Below are 25,391 nucleotides of genomic sequence, written 5' to 3'. Positions count from 1 at the left end.
GGTTCTGACTACTTCCACGCTTGCTGCCTCTGTGGCTGTAGCTACTGTCTGGCAAGCTCGCACCATGGTTTCCATGTGTCCCCTGAAGGTCTTGTGGTGAAGGCCCCGGTGGGAGATGTTCAGGGTGGCACAAAAGTCCGCGAGGGCTGTCACTCCTTTCCATATACTTTGTATTCCATTCATTGCCCGGAGGTTGACCTCAAAGGGCATGATGTTTGATGCTCCGGTGACTCGTGGCGACGAAAAGTGCCACGCCGCGAAATCGCAACTTGAGCACGTGAGCAGCAGCCTCACCGCTAGGCCATACTGTTTCTCATTGCACTTTTTGAGCTCGATAGTAGCTATCCCACACTTGCTAAACGTTGTGGACGCGAAAAGCGTTTGCAAAACTTTCATGTCCACAATGATGTGCTTCGTGCCGCGATCGTCATCGTCACTCACCGCGCCGACGCCTAAAAGCTCGAACTCCTGCAAAGTCGCACATTTTTTTGTCAAGGAAGACTTCATGTTGTCTGCACATTTTTTGCACTCCGCACACTCAGCCTCCGTGTAAAACGACGTGTCGATGCGATGCGCACGCAAGCTTGGTCCAGCTGCGTCCACCGGCGATGCCGAAGTTGACGGTCTCGAGGAGCTTGAAGCAGCCGCGACGACCCGCAGTGCCGTGGCTTGCGGCAACACCGAAGTTCTTGAGAAGCTTGGAACAGCGGCATTGATCCGTGGTACGATAGTTTGCGGTAACACCAAACTTGACGATCTGGGCGAGTGCGGCGCAGCAGCCCCGGGGGACCGTGGTACTGCGGCTTGCGACAACACCAAAGTGGCCGTTCCCGGTGAGCCCGGCGCAGCAGCGTCGATAGGTGGTACTATTGCTTGCAATGACACCGAAGCTGCCGTAGTTGTTTTCGATGATGCAGTTATCTTGTTCCAAGCACGTCTTTTTTTGCGGACCACTTTCCGCGTGTTTGATTTCAAATGCGAGTCCCGCCCCATCAGAACAACGGCACAAAAACATGCACACACGTACGCACAGCAGCCTGGCTAATAAACGTAGTAATGAAAGTGCGAGGTAAAAGGCAGCGAATTAACAATGAAAATATTTACATGAACAATGCGAAAAGAGACTGTGGGGCGCGAAACACTGCACAACAAAGAGAAGCCTCGGGTGTACGCAGACGACGCGAAGGCACCGCGCGGTCAGCACGCGGCCGCGCCGGCTCGAGAAAGAGAGGAGGCGCGCGCCAGGGCCAATCGGAGGGCTGCGCCTCGGCCAATCAGCGTCACTCTTTCCAAATTTCACCCTTCGAAAACGTCACCGATACCGTCGCTCACAGAATGCCTTCATCGTGTTGAAAGGCGCCAAAATGAAGTACGGGGAACCAGCTTTCAAACGAGACCAAGATGGCGGCGATCACCATGCGTTTTCCGGAGCTTTGGCGGCTTGAAATTAGGGCAAATTTTCAAGCTGGACCTTCAATTCTGGCCCACCGACGCTTACAAAGGCGGATTGTCGCGACGAGAACAGTACCCAGCAATGAAAAAAGCGCCCCGGGACTTCTGCAGCACTAGCGCGCGCGTGCACGGAGAATACGTAACGCCAACGAGGAATCTGCCATGCGAGTGTTTGCCGAGAAGAGGGGGCTGGCTGAAAAGCTGGCACGCAGCTTCAGTAAGTTTGAGGTCGCTGTTGTCGTTCTAGGCCGCTGCAGCATCGAATGAAAAAAGTTTTGTCGCATGAAGTTAATCAATGCTGCATGTTTTTTTCCCCTTTCATCGCACTCTCTCCGAGTTCCGTGTTCCGTTTTTGAGAGGTAAATGGGCGATCTCATGCTATTTCGGTTAAACAGTACTACTGTTTAGTACATACTTTTTCCGAGCTCCGGCCAACTACGGTTTAACGTTTCACTGTATAGGTCTAGGTGTGACCTGTGCTGAATGCACAATTGTGTGAATGTGCAAAAGATATTTCTTACTAGCGATTCTGGATTAATTTTGACCACCTGGTGTGCACAACACAAGTCCATTAGCCTTTTGCATTTTGTTTCCATCGAAATGTGGCTGCCACTGCTGGGATTTGATCCAGATATTTTGTTGCAGTCATAAACTTTCTGCAAAGGACATGTTTTGTTGTGGGCATGAACTTAGCGCAACTTTATTAACAGAGATGCCATTTGTGTGCCTCCTGTTCAACAAGGATCTAAAAGAGAAATGTGAAGTGGATGGTGCTAGCTTTCTTGCCTTGCTTTCAACGACTACGCATGATGTTGCACAAATATTTCAGTGTTATTCTTGCACAGTAGCCACATATATGTCATGAACTTGTTGCTGAAGGATAGGGCTACATGGTGGTGCAATTCATATTGCAAGGCCAATAAAAGTTAGTGAACTGAAGGTTTAGATTTGTTTTTCTCAGTTTTATTTTTTTCGGCATTGCACACTGCCTTACGGAGCATCTTTGTATGTTCTTTCCAAGTATGAGCAAAATGTTTGGTATTAATATATTCGTATCAAACGGATCTAGCCGGTGATGCTATTTATTTCTAAAGCTGTTTGCTAAATTCTAATTGCCACTAATTATAAATGAAAATTAGGAAAAACATTGCAATCAAGTTTACATGTTTTTTCGCATTATAAGTGCACTGGGAACACTAAAATTAGCATCACTGGCTAGAGCTACTCTCTAGCATTCTTGCCATATACTTTGTTTTTGCTTTTGACAAAGCGAAGTTTTTGAAAAGTCCCGCAAGAAACCAAGTGAATTTCTGTATTAAAATGTTGGTATCGTTTGTACTAATGCAGATATACAAAATCTAATTAGATATTTTCAATCAGCGGGAAAAACCGAACAGTACTGTTAAATATCATCCAATTCACACCAAAATTAACAATATTGGTCTTGGAACCCACGTCTCCCCTTAAAACAAAAATGCGTGTCTTGGGTTGCTCTAGCCCTTGGGCATTTCGTGCCTGCTGGAACGATTCTCACAGAGTGGACACGTCAAGACTTCCCAACAAAATGCATGTCCAAAGAAGCTGCTGGTCCAGGCCGAATTCAAGGAGCGTGACGCAAACTTTTGAGCCGCTCAGGTCCCACCAGATCGGCGCATGCCGGCGTCTGGTGCTCAACGCTTCGCATTACTTAGATGTAAACTACATTTGCGTGTCAATTTTTTTAGTGGCTTCGGTTAGTAGTCTACTTAGTTAGTATGTTTCTTTTCACATTTTCCCCCAGAACGTATGAACGAGGTTCTACTGTAAAGGATGGTTGCAACGGCACTTCAAGAAAATTAAAGCCAACAGTTAGCTTACCCCAAACATCTGACTTAGTAGAAAACTTGTTGTAGGCAAGGCCTTCAGGGGCCGTCCACTTGATAGGAAATTTGGCACCTGCGTGAGCGGTGTACGTGTCATCTCTCATCAGCCGGGCAAGTCCAAAATCAGCGACCTGAAAATGCAGAAGGTAAAACGAATGCATTAGAAGCAGTGCTTTGTTTTAATGAGCACATGCTCTAGTCGCTTGTTACTTTCGCACATTATTGCTAATTGAAACAGATAACTACTCAGGTTTCAGAGAAGACATTTCTGATATTCACAGCCCTCTGAAAAGATGCACTAGAAGCAGCCCAGGGAGAATGACAGCTAATTCAATACAAGCCCCACATGTCACTGAGCTGCAAAATGAGCTTGTTAAAAAGGAAGGAGGGAGTGCAAGACAAAAGGTGGGTCCTCAACAGTGTTTGAAGGATTCTGAGGTTTGGTATCTATGAGTGGACAATCCTGAACTAAACTAACAGTATAGTCATTGACTGATAATTCAGACACCAGTAATTCAGCCATACCCGATTACAGTCGCCGACCGTTTATTCGGACTTCACAGGGACTGCGGAAATGTCCGAATAAACAGGTGTCCGAAAAAGCAGATCAAGAAAAAAAAAATCCTTTATTTCCACGCACTTATTCGGGCTCGGCAGTAGGCTTGAAGAAAACGTGAATGCATTGTTGCACGCTGTTTTGTTTAAGCGCAATCAGATAAGCCTGAATCTCAGAGAGGGTCGTACGGTCACTATAGGTGGCTGAAAGCAGTCACTGCTTGTACACGCTCCGCATGCGACGGCAGTGTAGCATATGGTGCGTCATCTTCCGACTCGGAGTCATCGTTCGGCGGTGCAGCAGAAACCTGACGAATGATCTCGCTGTCGTCGAGTTCTGCGCATGTCAGTACAGCAGTGTCAGCACCTGTGAAACTGTCAAATGAGACGGTGTCCGGAATCGCAATGCAACCGCTGTGCAGGTCTCTGCAGAACATCTTCATCATCAGTAGGGAGCACATCGGAAGGTAACAAATCCTAGGCCTCCCGGCACTTGCTTGCCGGCATGCCCCAGCGCAGTCTGTGCGGGCACTGTCGGGGCCATGAGACACTTGACGCGATGTTTCTGTATGCCGCGTTGGATCACCGCAACCTCGACACAGCACAAGGTCTCTTCGATTTGGCTGCACCGGCTGCACTAGTTCAGCGGGTGCAGCACCGCCATCCTCGTTTTTCTGGTGCAGCGCGCGCCCTCTACACTTTTGTCCTCGTTTTGTCAAGGTGCTGGCCAAGTGCTGCACGAGTTCTCGGCCGGCTTGCACGCGCTCCAGAGCAAGTGCAGAGAAAAGTGCAGCATGGCGTACTTGCCGCCGAGCCAAGAGCAGACGACGATGCATGTTTTCATCCACGGCGTCCAGAAAGAAGTTAGGCTTGTCTACAAGCCCGACGGCTCACCACTGGAGGACGCAAACGCAAATGGATATATATACGAGGCATCAGGCAAGTGGTGCTGCATGTTTTCGATGAAAGCGTGGTTAGCGAGCAGTTTGTGCTTTATTCGTACTCGTGGCCACGTGTAGCGGTTGGCCACGATCAACGCATAGGTCCCCGTCTAATTGCGGCATTGATTTAGATCCATTTAGCATTTCTGAGATATCGTGCTGTGCTGTGTGCACATTCCAAATATTATGTCATGTCTTCGCAGACGGGCAGCGCTTGACACTCCGGTTCGTGGCCGAAGATTCACAGGTTGAAAATACTCCTCCTGTAACACGACCACCGACACCGGCCTGCGCCAGTGACGGCTTCGATGGAGTGGGGCCAGGCGCCTTTCCAACGGCATCCGCGTCCGCTGAAGAAGCAGCGGAGATATGGAGTACTCGCAAAACCAAGTTCTTCATCTCCAAGTACACGGAGATGAAGGACTTGGTTGGAAAGAGCAGAGAACTCCTGTGCGTTGCCTTTTACGTTTCATTTTATGTTGCCACCAATATTATGAGCAACAATGAAGTGCACTGTCGTTTCTCACATTTATACTTCCAACAATGTTAATGGAATGTTTTCATGCATACTTCGCAGGATTTGTTTAAGCTTAGTACATCAATTCTCATCTCAAGAGTGTTTGAAATGTGTGGCAGCCAGTATGCAAATATTATGATTTCAGAGTACCAGAAAGCGCCACACTTAATTAAGTACTAAAGGTACCGCAAAATTTCAGTCACATGTAGCAGTGTGTTTTGTATTTAACTATGTTATGCTTTTATTTTAGCACAAGAAAGCTTCTGTGGGTGAAACTCACCGAGCTGATCAACAAGGAATTTATGTGCAATATGACCAGCACACAGATTGAAAATAAGTGGAAGTCGCTTGATCGAGCATATAAGAGGAGCAAGAAGGAGAACAGTTCATCTGGTCACCACCGCGTGACCTGTGAATATGAAGAGTAAGTGTGCTTATTTACTATGGTATTCAATGGGGTTTTTCATTTGTGCATCACGCATTACACAGACAACTGTCGGAGATACTTGAAAAGGAACACAGTATCAACCCAAGATTGCTTTTGGAGCCTGGAAAGGCAATCGTCCCCAGCGGATGCTCAGGGTAAGCGAACGACAGTTTTTGTGGAAAACCTGAAATTGGTGTGGCATCTGTGCGTATACTTTCTACAGGACAAGCACCACAGAAGCATCCGCCGAGCTTTTGCCTGTGCCAGTCGAGGACAGACTGTCTGCAACAATTGACGACAGCCTGGCCTCTAAAAGGAAACGCCACAGCAAGTCACAGCTTACTCCCCTTTTGGAGGTGCTGGAAAAAATGGGGCAAGCAAGAGAGAAGCAAGCCGAAGCGAGAGCTGAGGAACAAAAAGAAAGAAAAAAGTGGGAGGAAGAGCGGGCAAAGCGGCATGCAGACCGCATGGAGAGATTTGATCGCCTGCTAGACTTGATTGCAAAGCAACAAGGGTCACAACAGGGAGAATAAAGTTGTCTTGCACTACCACTGCATGTTCAATTTATTTCAAATGAAAACATTCCTCATATATGAGACAAATCATTTTACAAAACACTTTTCCACATTGGCATGGCATTCACAGAGATGCGACAAGTTCCTAGCACTGCTCCTTTGCAATGAACTCTCGCAGGGACTGACTGTAGCCTGGCAAGCTGCAGTCAAAATCCCCTTCAGTGTCGTCATTGCCCACATCTTCCTCTTGTGGTAAAGATGTCAGTTCCAGGAAGAAGTCCCTCTCGTTGTTGCACAGGTTGTGGAGCACACACGCTGCCATGACTATATAGCAGGACTGCACAACAGTTTTGGCATCCACAAGGTACAACCTCCTGAAACGCTGTTTAAGCATGCCGAAGGTGTTCTCGATGGACACCCTCTGCTGGCTGTGTCGCTTATTGAACTGTTTTTTCCAAGAAGGAAATGAGGCTTCATTGTCTCTGAATGGAGTCATCAGCCAAGGCATCAGAGGATACGCACTATCCCCCAGAATGTAGTTTTCACCACATTCCAATGGCGCACGTGCGAAGAATGGGCTCTCCTTCAAAACGCGGGCATCGTGGACAGATCCAGGGAACCCAATGAAAACATTCAGAAACCGATTTCTATCATCGCAGATCCCTTGTAAAATAATAGATGGCCACTTCTTGCGATTGAAATAGGACTGCGTCGATTCGCTTGGAGTCAGGATCTGGATGTGCGAACCGTCGATGCAGCCGATGGCATTCCGTGGGCCTTTGCCTCCACTCTTGGCGAGGAAACCTGCCTTGATGCGATTCATTTCTGCACTGCTGGGCCAGCATATAACATCACCGCTAAGTGAGTGCAAAAAGTGGACGAACCGCGTCACGCATGCATGCACTGAGGACTCTGCCACGTCAAACTTGTCTCCTATGGCGTACATCGACATTTGCGAGCCGACATACACAAGAGCAATTAGGCATGTCTTTTCAGCGGATATTTTTTGACGCCCTTGAAGCGCGTTTGGATAGAAGGTAGAAGCACTGAATTGACCACTTAGCCAATCAAATGTTTCTCTAGAGAGCCTGAACAATCTTTTAAACTCATGCTCATGATACCTGGTTATCACGTTCTCGTACCCCGGCACACGATTTGCATCTCTTCGTACCAATGCACAGGCTACCGAAACACACACATCGTCGAACTCGTCGTCGGAGTCAACGTGGATGTCACTGTAGTCGCAGTCGTCGTCGCTTTCAGAGTCCAATAGCTCCATGGCAATTTCAAAGAGGGCCATTTTACGTGGCAAGCGGTGCCAGCTATACACAACGTGCTCGTAAAACACGTAAACAAAGCTATGCCTCTGCTAGGCCTGCACTTCCGTCTTCGTTTTGCAGTCGTGCGCTAGTGCGGCTCCAGCTGCACTTGCTGAACCGGCGCTGCAGGTGCTGCACCCGCTCAGCACCACTGCGGCACTTTTCAGAACGAGTGCAGCCAGTGCAAGCCAAATCGAAGAGACCTACACAAAGCAAACACCACTACACCGTTACGCCGACACCAGTTGCACAAACGAAAAACGTGGCCTACTCGCAGCGTCGTGCACGAAGAAACAAACAAATCAGCTGCTGGATTGTCTTGACATGGCTTACTAAGCTCAGACCGGAACCGCTGTAGCAACTCTATCGAACCAGGCAGAAACGATGATGAGCGGGGATTTCCAGTAGCGCCACTTCGTGGCAGCAAGGAGGCTCCGTTTAAAACAAAAATGGCATTCAGCAAGTCGAACCATGCACCGGTCAGAGTCGGTGCATGGTGCTCTCGATCGAGTTGGCTCAAGGAGTGTCCGAAGAATCAGACGAGAGGTTGCAAGGTGTCGAAACTATACATTATGGTCTATGGGGAGAATGGCGGTGCTGCGAAGCAGACCGAATAATCGAGCATGTCCGAATTTTTGGAGTCCGAAAAATCAGTCGGCGACTGTATTCGGATAGCTCCGTGGCACCCCCACTGGCCCCATAGACAATGTGTAAGGACAACCGAAATTTCGAACACCTTACAGCGTGTCGCGCGATAATTCAGACTCTTGACTGCAAGACCATGAGCTAATTTGGCCACAGCATTTAGCAGAAATAGCTAAATTTTCATTTCAGTACATCGTCATATCCTCAAAACACAAACTAGTGAAGCCTAGCTGATCTAGTAGTCGCCAGCCACGCCCAAGCCACAGGACAAACCAAGCCACTAAGTCATAAAGGCTGTATTTGCGATTTGTCATGCGAGTTCCGATGCCCTCTTATCGTCCACCATTCATGGCTAGCTGAACCCGTTGATAATGCGGGTGAAGTATCGCTCTGACCACTAATGAGGCGCGAAATAGAATAGCATAAAAGGCATGTAGCATTGCTAGAAAATCGTGATCATGGACTGTTAGGCCAAAGGCAAGCAGCAGATGTGCACGTAGCAACGCGTTGACAAACTTGGGCCATATTCTTGGACAATCACTTTCGAAGATGCTTTCACTTACGCAACATTTTGCATGACTAACACCAGACGCATTAACTGGCGGCAGCGTCTCTGCACTGTGATAAGATAGTATGCTTGGCGCTTGGCACTGTGCCCATAACACCATAGCATGTAGTCGCTGATGCTTCTTGTGCTGGTCATGCAAAGCTGGCAGTATCTCCGAAACTGATGATTAAAGAATACAGCATCCACCTTTCCTGACCACTTGTGGATTAAAGTAACTTATTTTCTGGTGAATATGGTATTTTATGGACCCCCGATTATTTGGACCTTCTGGTGGTACAAGACTGTACAAGAATGATGCATAAGACACTTACTTTCACAAGATGACAGTCTCCTACAAGGCAGTTGCGTGCTGCCAAATCCCGATGAATGAAGCTGCGGGCTTCCAGGTAGGACATAGCAGAAGCAATCTGAGTAGCCATGTACATTAGCACTACAGCTGTAATTTCCTCTCGTGAGCAGTTGCGTAGGTACTCCAAGAGGTTCCCATGGGCCATGAACTCGGTGATGATGTAGAAGGGTGGCTCTCGTGTGCACACCCCTGTAGGAGAAATTAGCGAATGATATGAAACTTTTGATAGTTATAATGTCGAGAAAATAGAGAATGCAACATACAGTAGTTACACAAACATCCTTACTTTGCCAATATATAACAATATGTTGGAGTGTCGATTATGACGATTATGTTACAAAATCCAATCACTAGAGTCATGTATCAGTGTACCTTGACTAACTTTCTCCACCCGAGGTACCACCTCCCACTATCCTTGTGCCACTATCACATACACACAGTTCTCCAGAGGAAAGTTTCCCTTGGCATGATTGGGAAAAACTTAGCGTAGGCAATTTATGTCACCTTCAGGCACTGTGTCTACAAGTGTACAAGCCAAGATAGCACATCATAAGAACTAATGGAAACAATTTTGTTTAACCCTTTCAGGGTCAATGACGTAAATATACGGCGCCATGAACAAGTCGAAAATGGTCAGTGTGTATATTTATGGTGCTGTCGGTACGTTTAAAAAGCGCGCCAATTTCCAAACTTTTTCTTTCCTGGAATTGTGCTGCCACTATGTGGCAATACAGGGAATTTTTTTCTCGTGCCTCTCACTCATTTTTCGTTGCATGGTTTGTTTTAGAACTAGTTTGCTCCGGCGCGGCTATATACTATCGCTCCCGCATTGGTGTGCGCGCACACTGGCGGTGGTTAGTTTGGGTTTTGTTCCGCAGGCAGTTTGGGCTTCTTGGACTTGCAAAATTGATGGCTATCTCGTTACTAATTGCTCAAAGGGCGACTGCCTGTTACTTGCTCGTTGATTGTTCACAGGGGTGCGCATACAAAGGATGACTCCGTGCATGCGTTTCCTTTTTTTGGGGGGGAGACTCGCGAAAACTAATTGTCTCTTGTTGGCGATAAGATGAAGATTAGTGGAAGTTTGTCACGCATTTTGCTTTTTTGACGGGCACACAACCACACAGTTTTCTTGAGTGCACTCACCTACGCAGTTTGATTATGCTATGGACATAAATACTAGTGCAAGAGCAAGAACATCTGAGACTTGCGAAATAGTCTCATGTGCACATTTTCTAAGCATTGAACTATGTGTATAACAATGCATCAAATTTTTAGTTCTTATAAGTTTACAGTACAGCCCACTTATAACGATACCACATATAACGATATATCGGTTATAACGATGGGTCGACATGAGAGTGTCATTTTATGCATTAGGTCTATGGGGAAACAAAACATTTATAACGATAGGTTATTCACCGCATATCGGATATAACGATCAAAATTTTGTCGTCTGGACGGCGTTTTCCGTGCCAAATAATCGTAACATTTGCGTTGCTTAGTTCCCTGAAACGAACGATGTCGAGACGAGGCGATGTTTACCTCCGCAAGTTTGTATCTGCCGCCATTACCGCGCAGCGCGTCCCGCCCCGCCCCCGCGCACCAGAGAGTAGCTGAGTAGGCGCAGCGCGCCACAAGATGGCGCTAGCTGCTTCATGCGCGTCGGCCACAGTCGCTCCGAAAGAGAGAGACAAAAAAAAAAATGGCGACAAGCAAAGCGGCACGGTGGCGCCCGTACCTAACACCCTCTAGAGAACTGTTGCCGTTCCGCGTCTCTCTCTCTCGCGATACAGGCTGACGCCACAGAAGCAGCGTGCAACCAATGGTTCAACCCAGTTCGAAGATGGCGTCGACAAAGCGCAAAGCTGCGTCGCTTGACACGAAGATGGATATTTTGCAGGACTCTCGATGAGGCTTCAGGTGAGCGCCCTTGTGAAGAAGTATGAGCTCGCCCAGTTAACGATATCAACCATCTTGAAAACCGGGAGCACCATGATTGTGAAGGCAGGAGCTATCAGCGGCCATGCCGATCAGCGGAAAAGGGGTTAGAGACCCTTTGTACGCCAATGCTGAAGAGGCGCTTTACCAGTGGTTCATCACCAATTGCTTCAAAAAGGCGGGCTGTGTGCGTAAGGACGCACTTCCCCAACCCACTGAGACCAACACGGTGGACGCCGCTGACATAACCGAGCTCTGGGAGCTCGTTCCTACTGGTGACACAGGTGGTGCGTTGAAGGAGGAGTTTTTGACTGCAGACAGTGCTGCCTCATTTTGTGATGAGGTCACCGACGAGGCGATTGCCGAAGATGTGCTGTCTCGACAGACGGCAAAGTTGTGCGACAGTGGCGACGGCAGCAGCGACAGTGACAACGAGATTGACAGTGGCTCCTTGACCCCGACCTCGATGTCCACGCAAAGTGCACTGTCGTCGATCGACTCCTTAATTGATTTTATGCATGCTAAGGGATTGCCACCAGTGTTCGCGCAGCAGCTGGAAACCATGCACACTGCGGTTGTGAAGCTGAAGTTGCTGCAAAAGCAAGTGCGATTTCGGACTATTTCGGCGCGCCTAACCCTTGACACAGTCATTGGCGCTAGAAATAAAGTTTGTTTTTCACGGCCTGCTTTCTACATCATCTATTCTTTAGAGCAAGTAGCAAATTCGAAGCTGCAAAGGTATGTTCCGCGTTTCTTTTTTTAATAACTGCAGTCCAGACATAGCGATCATCGGTTATAACGATCATATTTTTCGTCTTTGTCGATAGCTATAAGTGGACTGCACTGTATTTCCTTTTTTTATTGTTGTTATTCATGAATAAACCGTACATATATATCACACAAAATATTTTTTCGCATTTTACGTTCACCTTAGAAAAGTTATGGTCCATTTTTTTCGAAATAGGTTTCTCTAAAGAATTTAAATCTGCAATAAAAAAAATCGACACTGAGTGGTCGCATATGGTGAAAAAAATCGACCCTGAAAGGGTTAAAATGTGTCGCATGCATCTCGAGACACTTCTGATTGTACATTTGCTACAAATGTACATACCGTATATACTTGCGTAATACGGTAAACACACTTTTTTCCCGAAAACTGAAGCAAAGTTGATGGTGAGTTTAATATGTGGGGTAAATTTTATGGGAACTTTTTTGAAACAGCAAAAATTGAAAAGTAAAATGGTAAAGACCTTAAAAATGCATTAGATACCGTATAGACTCGTATAAGGGCCGCACTTTTTTTCCCCAATTTTGACGAGGTGCAGCCCTTACATGGAACCGAATCATTTGATTCGGACTGCTGCTAGACGACTCTAGATACTATTTTCCAATACTAGATGGCTTTCACCATCTAGTAGCGGCCCGCCCAGAAGTACGCAGGGTGCGAAACTTCGCCAATGCGTGTGTGGCAAAGGGGAACCGAACGTGATTGCTCCACCACTGGAATCTTTTTTCCAAAAATTTTAGGCAGCCAAGTTGGAGGTGGGACCCTCACACTGGTGTGGCCTTTACACTAATCTATACGGTAACTTACCTTAACAGTAGAAATACACATAGATAGTATATGCAAACCGTAACAGCATTTTTATTGCACTTCACTCCACATCGGAACCACTAGACCTGTTATACAAGTCATCCAGCCGCTTCATCCACAGCATGCTTCCACAACAGCTCGTCCTCACAGCAGCGTCCAGCTGTCTGTTGTTATCGCAAACATCACATTGTTGTGCTGATTTTCAACATCCGTTAATTTGACACACATGCTATGTACACCTCTTTCCTCGACCACCTTGCTCCTCTGCATGACAAGGTTTATTGGTGACTGATCAACGGTTCGGTTTTCTGAGCAGATAAACTCTCTGTCCCGCAGCAACCATACAACTCGACTAGCAAACTTGCAAATTCGGCACTATGCAAACGCCTGCTGCCCCACTTTCATTTGGACTTTCTCGTGTGTCACGCCCGGTCAGGCACTTTCCTATCATGTCAGAGTAAAGTTGCTGTTACTGAGAGCAGTTGCGTGTTTTTTTGTTTTTTTGAGTCTGCGAGGTGCCTTTGTGCCGGCACTGGTGGCAGGCATGCGGCAAGAAGAGGCTGGTCTTTCCATTAGGTCCTGAGCGGCCGTGATGGCACGCAGCCAGTTTTTACCGCATGCTTGCCACCAGTGTTCTCTTGTCATGGCTTTGCCATCAGCTTCTCCATCACAAAACCTACTGTCCCTACTGTTGTGCCGCCAAGGCATGTTTACCGCTAGTATGGATGTATGACATACATAGGTTAACTGCAGAATTTAGTTTACATGATCTCGGCGTTTCTCACTTGGCATTATTATTTCCAACACAGCGATGGGCATCGAGATTAGGTGCGCTTGCTCTGAACACATGTGAGAGAATAAAAGATTTCAGTCCCTCCGAAAAACTACAGCACAGTCGTTCGATCTGGGGACTGCTCAGGAGCACAGTTGGGGGTGCGTTTATTATACGAGTGTGTTCATTACGTAAGTATAACAGCAATATGCGCAATGTGTTTTAGTGAAAGTTTTAGTGAATGTGTTTTAGCGACAAAGGTAGACATCTGGGCTCCCTAACCATCGAGCTCTACTGACATATGATGCTTTCTGCGTACCATGCACAGTGCATACTTGCAGCTCAGTGCCCGTTGATCCTTGGTGTGCAGAGAAAACAAAGTGCAGCAAAAACAAAATATTTATGGCACTTTATATGGCGAACGCAGCGTAGGCTGCCATGCCTCTGGGCGAAATTAAGAACTAGGAAAGGAGACTACGGCCCCATCGGGCAAATCATCATCTGGCAACGAAACCAAAAAGATTGGTTTTGTTGCCACCCAACAGGCATACCGTGCAGGTTAGAAATCATTAGACGAAGATGTGCACAATAAGGCCATATTTTCATACGATCACTTTTGGGGAAACGAGCACTTTCGCAAGATTTCACGTAACTTGGCACTAGAAGCATCTATGGGTGACAGCATTCCTGGCATCATGCCAAGATGGTCTGCTTAGCACTGGAGGAATGCTGTTGCTCGTACAGGCTGACACGTTTTGTGTGGAGTCACGCGAAAGTGATCACATGCATGCAAGTTATCAGCTGAGAATACTACTCCGTGGCAGTGCCATCATTGCTGACCAACACATGGGCTGCACTCGGTGCTGTCGACAATGCAGTTCTGGATAGCCTCAAGCAAGGCTCGGTAAAGAAGACTAGCAGAATTTCGATACAGTCAAATCTCGTTAATTCGAACCGACGCCGTGGTCCCATCAGAGTTATGTGTATTCCATGGGAAAAAACATCCGGTAATATGATCACACAAGCATTTGTGACGGTTAATTGGAATAGACCGCGCTCTAGCAAAGCTATCAGCAGCATGCAAAATCAAGCGGCAGTACCTCCGACCAGCATGGCTCTCACCCCACCATAGAGAAACCCCTCAACGCCGCACGCGAGAGAGGGGAAAAAAAAGGAAAAAAAAAGTTGTGGTGAAAATTTCACCCTCTCTCAATTGGCAAGGTCGCTGTTGCTGTGTCGTGCAGTAATGCCCCAGCCACACTAGCGGCAAAATGCGCGCCGCAAGAGGGATCGGTCCTGGGGCCATTTTCCATGGCTCGCCACGGTGGCAAGTGAGCTGCAAGCTGAGGAGACGAATAAGAGTGGCCTTTAGAGTGACATGCGCGCGGGAAACTGGTATCATGCAGACCCGCCCGACCACTCTATCCGTACTCGCATCTGGTTCAGCTGGACCACTTGTTTCACACTACCGTCTGCTCTCGTCAGCTCTCGCTCATGCTTGTTTTGGCTGACTTGGTTGGTCTCGTTCACGCTTGTTTTTTTCCAATGACTCGTATTGGGGGCGAGCATCAACTCGTATTGGGGTGGAAAAGCTAGCGCCACCGCCGGCGTGACGTGGCATGAGGGATCACGTGGACACAGCGGCCGCGTTGGCTGCTTCGGAAGCGCCGAAGCGAGCTGAAAACGAAAGTTTATAAAGTCCCACCTGCACCGTAATTCTGATCAAGTGGCGAGGCTTTACCGCCTTGGGTGTCTGCTTGACAACATATGAAAGTACTATAATAGCTAGTGGCTGCCTTTGGAGGCGTGCAGCATGGTAGGCTACTGCTCGGTGCCGCAGTGCCGGACGTACGCAATGGAGCCCAGTGTCAGCCTTATTCACACGTAGCCGCAGGGCAAGGAGCTGCGTGAAGCTTGGCTGGCGAAACTCAGAACTGGCAGACAGCCATCGGCTACAACTCGGGTATGCAGCAAGCACAGACGCGAGGAACATTTCTGCTACGGCGCCAGGGGTGCGCGGTGTTCGGTGAGTAGCAGACAACGCGCACTGAGGCGCTCACCTGCGCCCGCTGCGTGGCTAATGCCATGACAGTTTGGTCTATGAACCTGTTGATGCTAGATAGTACTAGCAAGTTCACTGGAACGGAAAGGGAGCGGTAAGATGCACATTAAAAAAAAGCATGGCATATGGTCATGTTTGTGTTATGAATTAACGCACTGGATTGCGAAAAAGAAGCAGAGGGAGATTGCACGCTGAGAAGACCAATAAGCATGCAGTGCGATGCAACTTGAGAAATAATATTGAAATGTCCAAGAATTTAGAAGACAAAAAAAGACTGAATCGTTGCAATGAACCATCACAGTCGCCGTAGGCGTCGAAGTCTCTATAACGAAATTATTTTTGAACAGTTCTGATAGCGTTCACGCAACAATGGTTGCTAGTGTACTGTCAAATGCTCATGTGCTTCGGCCTAAAGCTCACGGCACGGTGCAAAAACACGCTCACAGCGAAAGCAAAACATTGTGCACTGACATGCATGCAGAGGCGCAGTCAGTCGCTGCAAACCCGTGCGATCGCTGGATTGAGGCTCCATTCTGTTATGACCCATTTGGTTATACAGATAGCCCACTATAAGAACATATTTCACATAGCTTACTCTCAGCATCTGGCTACCTTTCACGCAAAAAGCCGGTTCGGGAGACTCCATCACGTCGACCGTGCACAGTGGCGTTCACTGTACGTATTCGGTAAAGAGATATCGTCTGTAAACGATTCTGTGCTTTCAGTTTGCCCAAGGTTATTATATCGACAATCAAAAACTTCCCTCGTTTTGAGAGTACCTACATAAATGTCCAAGAGGGCTGCCGCATGGTGTTTTTATTGAGCGCCGTAGGTGAAACCTATGAGGAGCGCGCCGCGTGATTTCTCATACTACACAAGGGAGACGCTTCCGACAGATGGCGACTCCGTAACTCCTTGCCGCCAATAAACCAAGACACCCTGACTGAAAGGCTCTTGGAGACAGCGCGCCACATCCAATTCTGTACAAGACAGACCCTGAATACAAGGATGTGAAGGCGACACCCAGTACCTCATTTTCCTTGTCTTTTGATTTTGAATGTGGCGACGCTGCAACAGAAGGGAGCGCAACAAGATGATTATGATCAGTGGAAACGGCTTCGTCAGCTTGATAAGACATTACTTGCATTAAGAATGCAGGACCAGAAACACAGCGCCGACCTGTCAGCAGACAAAGGAAAAAGACACGCAAGCACGCAGATGGAAGCAACAGCAGAGGCAAAGTCCTAGCATATGCAACTTCGTTGGCAGAGGTAATTAGCGCCATGCAGCAAGCTGGCGGGAAAGCAAATCTGCTTCTCTCTCACCCTTTTTTGCAACTACGCTCCCCTCGCACTCCTTCTCAACTACCTCGTAACTCCCTTATATTCAGCGGTCTCTGCGCGCCCACCTCTGTGCCAGTGCCAGCTTAGCCCGCTCCTTGAAGTTTCGTTTTCTGCCGTTACCGGGAAGCGAGCATTGGCCGGCGTGGGCACTTCCGAGGTCCTCGCTCGCTGTGTGCTTGCACGCCACTATATTTCACGACTCGTACTGTTCGTGCATTGTGCTATAGTGCATGAATACTTCAAAAACAAGTCCTCCTTTTAATTCGAATTTCTTTTATTAAAACAAATTTTTGAGTACTTTCGAGTTCGAATTATCGAGATTCAACAATAGTAAGGTTTCGTTTTGCAGAACATTTCCTGTCTGTGGTGTTTTATTTCGCAACAACGAAATCCTCACGAAAGTGTATGTTTTCACTTTCCTCACAGATTTTGTTACTGCAGAGTTCAACTATATGTGGGTATAGGATTCAATATTTGAAGCCAGGTTCCTTTTTTCCAATGTCTATATTTTATAAGAAAATTCGGCCCTTCAGTCACCACTAACTACAACACAAAAACACACTCATGTCAACAGCCTTCAGAAACGTAAGAGTAGCAAGTGGTTTCAAGTGCTTACCAATGAGTTGCACAAGATTGGGGTGCTTCATTTCTTTCATGATGGCCGCTTCTTCCAGGAAGTCCTTGAGAGCCATGGTGTCCTCCTTGAGTGTCTTAACCGCCACTGTAAGGTTGTAACGCTTCCACAGAGCTTCATACACGTCCCCGTACTGACCGCCACCTAGCCTATGCTTCATGACTATGTCCGTTCTGTCAATCTCCCATTCATCTGGCTCAGGACTGAGCGCAAACACCGCTGGCTTGTTGCGCTTAGGTGCCGGGTACAGCAGTTGAGTAATAAGGCCGTCAGCATGCAGTGAATGGTGGTGCACCAACTCAGCCAAGGTGTTGAACCGCCAGTCTGACGTGACATACACCTGCGCCACAAAAATTTCATCTGGTCTACAACAAGCTCACAGCAAAAAAAGTTGCTACTGGATCCTAGAAGAAAAATGCCTGCGGCCTGCAACAAAAAGCAATTAATCTGAACGCTACCCAAGTTAACAGTCGAAAGTGCTACACAAGTGAGTTGGTAAACACAGACTATGACGAATAGTTATAACGCCACATTTTCAAACATTTTTGATAATTCATACACCTTTGCAGCCCCACCATAAACCCCATACGGCCATGTATAAGGACGTCTGAAATTTCAGATGCTGAAACCCTTCGCTGTGCAATTTTTTGTACTTTTTCTCGTGACCACAGATCCAAAACAGCATAAATCACAGTCACCATCGCCGTCATTTTGATTATTTCACAGCCTCAAACCAGCAGCAGCCGTAGCCAATCATAGCCACCACTACCTCCATAGGAATTTGTGTTTGGCCACGTGGTATCTGGTTCGTGGTCATGTCGTTTGCGCTATTGTGCGCTCTGCACCATTAGGCCTAACTGCTTCGATGTTCGCTACAAAGCTTCCTGTTGTTAGGTGCGGTGTCTTTGATTGAAAGGACTTGCTGCTGTCAGGAATGGTGCCGAGTCTGCCTTCATCATCCTTACCGATGGCTTCAAAGTGCTGAAAGCACGGCAACGGTCTGAAAAGCGTTTCATAATGCAGATTCCCAAAAATCAGCCTCCCCGCAATACAGCGATATTGCGCTATCAAGCATACGCAATGTATTGCGGTGAAGCATACCAAGGGTTGAAAGGAGCCACTGTCGGAGACATAGTACGCATCCCTTAATTACACACACGTGCACCTGCCATCTCCTCTCGCAATACGAGCACTGAGACACTTAATAAGAGTATTGTCAGGCCTTCAGACCAATTTTAGAGATTGCTTTGGTAATTTGCACCCTTGAGGACAGTACAAGGCACGCCATTAGTTTTTCCCAAGTGCCCAATTTCTGAAATGTTTTTCGCAGTCCCCGGGTCTGAAAAACCGGATTTTGACTACGAGGTTTGACTTTTCGCCATCGTTGCCTCTGTTGTTGCCGAAGTGTGGACTAGCGACGGTGATGAGGACGAGACGGAAAGTGACAGCACGGGCGATTCAGGCCCGACAGTGGCAGAACCTACGCGTTTACGTCAGCCCCATGAATGCAATCGTCGGGACGAGAACAGCACCCCACAATGAAAAAAGCGCCCCGTGACTTCTGCAGCACTACCGCGCACGTGCACGGAGAATACGTAACACGAACGAGGAATCTGCCATGCGAGTGTTTGCCGAGAAGAGGGGACTGGCTGAAAAGCTGGCACGCAGCTTTAGTAAGTTAGAGGCCGCTGTCGTTGCTGCTAGGCCGCCGCGGCATCAAACGAAAATAACACTTTTGCAGCGCGAAGTGAATAAATACTGCATGTTTACTTTCCCTTTCATCACACTCTCTCTGAGTTCCATGTTCCATTTTTGACAGGTAAGTGGGTGATCTGACAGGTAAGTGATTGTTGCTGTCGTTGCTGCTAGGCCGCCGCGGCATCAAACGAAAATAACACTTTTGCAGCGCGAAGTGAATAAATACTGCATGTTTACTTTCCCTTTCATCACACTCTCTCTGAGTTCCATGTTCCATTTTTGACAGGTAAGTGGGTGATCTCGTGCTATTTCGGTTAAACAGTACTACGGTTTAGTATGTACTTTTTCCGAGCTCCGGCCAACTACGGCTTAACGAGGTTTCACTGTAGTAATATCATAGCAGCAGTACAGTAATGCTGACAAACCTTGCATTTGTTAAACCTCCTACCTCATTTTGTGATTGCATTCATGCCCTAAGTTGTCAGCTGTTTAGAAAGCTTTAAAAACCCAAGTTACACCACAAACAATACGCAACAAGAGCTTTGTGTCTACCAATGTACAAATGATCTGCACAAGCATCATTAGAAACTATACAAGGCAAGACAGGGGTTCCTAAACTGGGTTCCTTGGGCGGAATTTTAGGATTCTGCAAGCGGCCAAGATGAATGTGATCCTGCTCCTCTTTCCTTCTTCATTTTCACCTTACTCCATTTAGAGAAGCAATTTTATGTTGCAGTTTTGATTTGACAAAGTCATTGGACATTGTATTAGCAATTCAGCAGTCTTTGTGAGAAAGATCCATGAGGTAGTAAACTTACAAATAAGACATTTAGGTGCAGTTTGTATGCCCATGATGTCCACAATGAATGATTTTTTGTCCTATAACTTGAGCAAGAATACACTCAAGGTTCTGCAATCTTAAGCCAAATCTAGCCCTTTTTGATTGGCTACCTTGGCGAACACACGATAAGGGGTTTAAACAGTGTACATATACAGGGTGTCTACCAAGTTGACATCTTCAAATTCCCTGACTTTTGCAGGTTTTCCTTGAGTGCCTTTGCAAAATACCCTGAGTGACACAGAACTTTGTTTTATGTCAAGACGGGCTGACACCATATCGCTCGACGCCGTCACTCTCTAGTAAGCATTTTAAAAATAAAAAACGAATTAATCCAGTTTGAATAGTCAGGAGTAATGTTTATTTAATTCAAAATAAAAAACTGCAGGGAGGGGTTAGTAAAATGCACAGTGAATAAAATATATATGAAAAAAAGAAAAAGGTAAGGCTCATTACAAATCGAGTCAAACATTTTCAAATACGAATAAAAATAGATGCACACAGAAGCAAATATTTTCGAAAATGAGCTATTTCTATCAACTGATAGTAAGCTAATTGGTATTAGACTTGAACTTTGTCACTAGTGAGATTCTCTCAAGACGCTGGAAAGTCAACCTCAACTGTCCTAACATACTCTCAACTCACGCACAATGCCTCAGTGCTGCGTTTCACAGCTTTAAATAGTTTATTTTTGTTTGGTTGAGAGTCACCTGCATCTCAGCGTCAGCCAACATTTTCCTTTTTGAGCTCAACCTCCTTCCTCCTTAAGTCCCGCCCGGCTTGAAGGTTCGACGATGCCTATGCGGCTATCACAACTTTTCGCTTGAAAGTGGCACTGTAGTGGCATCTCCTGCTTGGTGCCATCGCGATAACACCATGCCGCACACAGATACGGCCGACATGACACAGGTCAAAATGGGGACCTTGCTTGTGTACGCTTGGGATACTGGCATGGATAGTAGTGGCTGCGATATTGACTTTTCTAGATGGCGCTAGCTATGCACCATATTTAGCAGTTTCAATGAAAAACTGGCACGTTTTTTAACATCCTCGAATCTAAGCCGACCCTAGAGTTTGGAATATGATTATTTGAAAAAAGCTATCAGCCTAGATTTGAATAAATACGGTATATTGCATTGATGCATTTGAAGCAAGCTTTTTTAGTATTGTAAGCATATTAAAGACCATTCTGCAGTGTGACTGACTTGCCACATTTGTACGAACAAACTAAACCAATTTTGCATGTATTACATGTCACTTGTATCAAGATGCTGCTTCTGGTACCCAGTGCCAGCGCAATAGCCACAGGGTTACCACATATTCTGCATGGTCACTGGAACACGTGCCCATGCACAGTCATGTCAGTGCACAGCCATGGTGCAAAAAAAAAAAAAAAAAAAAGAAAAAAGAAAAAACATAAGCATTTTTGAGATTCGAGACAACACTGAACCATGGACAGTTATCCATGCCCAGCTCACAGGGCTACACAAATTGAGTCTGGACATTTAGTTTTTGCAACTGTTGTCCAAGTTTCCTGTGAAATTTTATTTAAACATGCACAACATGGCAGCCAACAGGATAGGTTAGGGGCACATATAATTTCTTTCACTGTGAGAACACAGAAACCTTAATTTAACAAAATCTTCTTTAGTTTCAAGCTGCAAGTACAGTTTCTATAAACCCAGGTTTGACCACGTATCATCTGTAAAATTGAGACTAAGTGGCACTGAGCTACACATGAATTCTTTATATAATTCAGTAATAAGCTGAATGTTGTTTTCATTGCCATGTAATGTATTGCATATGGCCATTAGATTGCTTTGTGGCAGCACTTATTGAGGGGCTGTGCATGAACACACTGGTGGAGAAGAGTAAGGTTTCTTGGCATGCTGTGAAGGCTGGTGGGGTTCCCAGAGGCCAGAAATTTGGAAACTGCTGGTGTAAGAGGTAACAATGTTCACAACAGCAACAAACCTGTACAGGTGGATTATGTCTAAAAAGAAATATGCCGTCACACCGAACTGATGCTGCCCCAAAGCCATGCTTCGCTCATGGTAGCAGCAGGCATGGCTCAGCAGCAGCAAGAAGCTGTCAGAACAGTGCCTTGCTTGTAAAACTGCTTCAGAGATTTGAAGTTGAGTAGTTATGTAAGAAGGTGCATGGTATACTGACTACAACACTCACCTTCCCCTCAGAGTCTTCATTGATGCGGTAGTGGTAGACTCTCCCTTCACAGCGCAAGGAAATGGAGCGCTGGCCAGGGCTGGACTCAGACTCACGCACCAGAAAGCTACCATTGATGCCACTGCTAAGCAGGTACTCAGCTGCATTGCGTGCAATGGGCCCATGGTACCAGGAATGCTTCTCTAGGCTGTTGACAGGCGTCACATAGTTGGAGGGTACCCAGCCCACCTGCCCCGAACGGCCCTGTGCCTCACACCACTCGCCTGTCCGGTTGTATGACACCACTTTCACCTGCTCCCCTGCAATGGCAATGTCAGCAAAAAAACATATCAGCCACCACAAGAACATACACACAATGAGGAGTAAAGCTGTCACTATGCAGTCTTGCCCTTCCCCAAGTAGCACTGTACATTAAGCTCATTACTTACTTATCAACATGAGCATGTGAAATTCAATTTATGCTGCATCATAAATACCCAGTTAATAGCACTGTTGCCAAAAAAAAGTCTCTTGTTACAGAAGCCCTGTGACATTTCTTGAGTATGGTAAACAAAACCATAAACCTGCTATAGTCAATTCCAGATATATCAAACTCAGAGATACTGAATTATTGTCTATATCGAGCAGTTGCAAAATTCCCTTGAAAATTCCATGCAAGAGTATAGTGATGTACCACGTGCACATCGAACTCCTGTTCACTGCCACATTAGATATATTGAATGCTGTGCCACACGGCATCCCTGCAAGTCCACTCCTCCGAATGGAGACGCCCGATCACTTCTCGCATTGCTGGAAATATTTACTACTAGCAAACGACACTGTTTTGGCAGATGCTGCCAATCTAGAGATTCAATCTGAAGGGCAGTACGTGCCATGGAGGAAAAATGAGCAGGGTGCTCTCAGTTCTGCTTCCTGCGCATATGGATGGCTTGTGCAAACTGTAGCCGTTCATCATTGACAAGAGCAGGTCACCACTCTGCTTCAAGAATGTGAAAGGCTTCCCAGTCTGATACGCGTTCCACAAGAAAGCCTGAAAGGCACTGAACCTTTTCACTGAGTGGCACCGGACATGGGATGCCGTACTGAAGATGCTGCACCATTAGGTTTGTCTTCTTGGGCTTTCTGCAAACGGAATTTTAGGATTTCACGAGCTTCAAAAACGAATTCGACCCAAACCTACACTGTGACAGATCTTTACATCACAGTTTCAATTTAACAATACCACTGCACCACAAGCCCATACTTGACAGAAAGACTACTGCGGCACACAAGAAGAGATGCACGGACTTCTCTTAGGGTAGTCAAGAATGAAGACTGGTTCCAACAGAAAATCGGTTTCGAAACCCAACTGAACGATCTGCCTGGCTCGTTGCCCACGTATGACGATTGGTCATTTAAACAGCGTGCTGTTGGTGTTTAAAGGGACCCTGAAACGATTTTGACGATACTGTACAAAAGCACTGAGTAGGTCCTTCTGATCATTAATTGACGCATCTAAGTGCTTCCCGTAAGGTGTGTAATTTCTTATAAGGTTTTTAAAGTGTACATCGCTGCCAATCGCGGCACACTGCTCAGCTGAATTTTCAGCCGCCCCTACCTATTTGGCGTAAATTGCTCTAATGATGTCAGTAGGGCGAGCTATCCGATTGGCTGCCCAGGGTGCGTTATCGATAATTTTTCCAACTTTACGGTGAACGAATGTTGTTCGCAATAGTTGGAATGTTAGTTCATTTGTTTCTGTATAAAGAAAGTAACAGAAAGAGAATGGACAAAACAATTTCTCAGTACACTTAAGCACTTCCGGCACACGGCCAGTATTGTCTGCTTGTGTCAGTCCGGGGGTGCCGTCTACGTGAAGCCGAGGCCGAAGCAGTGGGTTGCTTCTGCCGAGGGGTCATAAAGGTCCAAACACCCAGCATCAGCTCAACGCCCCGCGTCAGCTGAACACCCCGCGTCAGCTGAACACCCCGCGTCAGCTGAACACCCCGCGTCAACTGAACACCCCACACGGTTATGCGCAGGGGCGGGGGGGGGGGGGGGTCCAACCTCCATGTGCTTGTGTCCGTGGAGTCACAACACACCAAATGCTTGCTGAGGCAGATGCCCCTGTAAGGCACTTTAAGAAGGTAATAGGAAAACAAAAGCTAACTGTTGAGCGCTGCACATCTAAACCAGCATGGGCACAGACCAAAGTCAGAGCCAGAGCATGATACATCAATGCACTGTGCCAATCACAATCTTCCAGAGTCAGCAAAGAGAAGTACACCTGACCTCAAATGTTATTGAAGCACTATATCTACTCATAAAAAAAAAGCACCCTCAATGCCAGATAGGTTTGATCTGAGAGGTACAGTGATGTGGTCATGTTTCTTCACAAGAAGTTTAACCCGTACATGTCAGCTTGTGAACTATCCGAAATGTGTCAAGCACAAGCAATAATGACATGCAGCCTTGATGACCACGAGTGGGCCCTCTACAAACTGCTCTTAACCCTTTGAGGGCCACCACCATACATGTACTATGATGAAAACAAATTAAATATGTCAATGGCCATAGGTGTGTAGCAGCAACAGAACATTCGAAGAAAGCTAGTCTTTCAGAATGAATTGCCATCTAATGTTGCTCCAGAGGTGCTACAACCTTCCATGGCCTCTAGCGAAGTTCTTGGCATGCTGGCGCCACTTCGTTTCCATCAATACTGATTTTTCACTCTGCTCTATGGTGCTCCCACCATGATAGTTTTGAAGTACAGTCGAACCCACTTATAACAATCCCGGTTTTAACAATACATGTATATCGGTTATAACAATGAAAAGCTGCTGCACTATCAACTTATGTATGTTTTCTATGGGGAAATAGCCTGCTTACCACAATGTCCCCATGCAGTATTATCAGTTATAATGATGAAGTCTGGCTGCTGGGTGTCCGTGCCGAAAGGTAACAGCATGCGAAATCTTTAAAAAGAAAAAGTGAAATGCAAGCCTGTGGTATTTTCGAAGGTGGAAGTCAGACTCCAGCTGTCCCGATGTAAAAAGCCGTTTATTGAACACATACAACCATATATATATAACGAAAAACAGAAGCGCCTCCTGGGGAATAAAGAACTCAAATGAATAACGAAACTGAATACAACATACCATGATACCCTTATTCTTAGTGATTAGTTGTTAGTAAG

General features: G+C 46.5%; 2 protein-coding genes across 3 annotated transcripts in view; one reads left to right on the top strand and one right to left on the bottom strand.

Moving 5' to 3' along the window:
- The window catches only part of Abl (tyrosine-protein kinase Abl), a 236,793-nt gene that overhangs the window by 70,772 nt on the left and 140,630 nt on the right, over window positions 1-25,391 (bottom strand). For both annotated transcript variants that reach the window (XM_075697510.1, XM_075697504.1), the window contains exons 3-6: window positions 22,217-22,515; window positions 17,479-17,836; window positions 9,113-9,339; window positions 3,310-3,445 (exon numbers count right to left, since the gene is read on the bottom strand). In XM_075697510.1, coding sequence (XP_075553625.1) covers window positions 3,310-3,445; window positions 9,113-9,339; window positions 17,479-17,836; window positions 22,217-22,515 — 1,020 coding nt within the window. The remainder of the gene's footprint in view (window positions 1-3,309; window positions 3,446-9,112; window positions 9,340-17,478; window positions 17,837-22,216; window positions 22,516-25,391) is intronic.
- LOC142586243 (uncharacterized) lies at window positions 4,594-6,294 on the top strand. The gene is made up of 5 exons (XM_075697496.1): window positions 4,594-4,808; window positions 5,014-5,260; window positions 5,578-5,751; window positions 5,817-5,909; window positions 5,978-6,294. The coding sequence occupies exons 1-5, from the start codon at window positions 4,664-4,666 to the stop codon at window positions 6,285-6,287; spliced, it is 969 nt and encodes a 322-aa protein (XP_075553611.1). The 5' UTR covers window positions 4,594-4,663; the 3' UTR covers window positions 6,288-6,294.

This window comes from Dermacentor variabilis, chromosome 1 (genome assembly GCF_050947875.1).
Source record: "Dermacentor variabilis isolate Ectoservices chromosome 1, ASM5094787v1, whole genome shotgun sequence".
NCBI classification, from domain to species: domain Eukaryota; kingdom Metazoa; phylum Arthropoda; class Arachnida; order Ixodida; family Ixodidae; genus Dermacentor; species Dermacentor variabilis.
The sequence above is the reverse complement of the archived record's forward strand: the minus strand, read 5'-3'. Positions and strand labels throughout refer to the sequence as shown.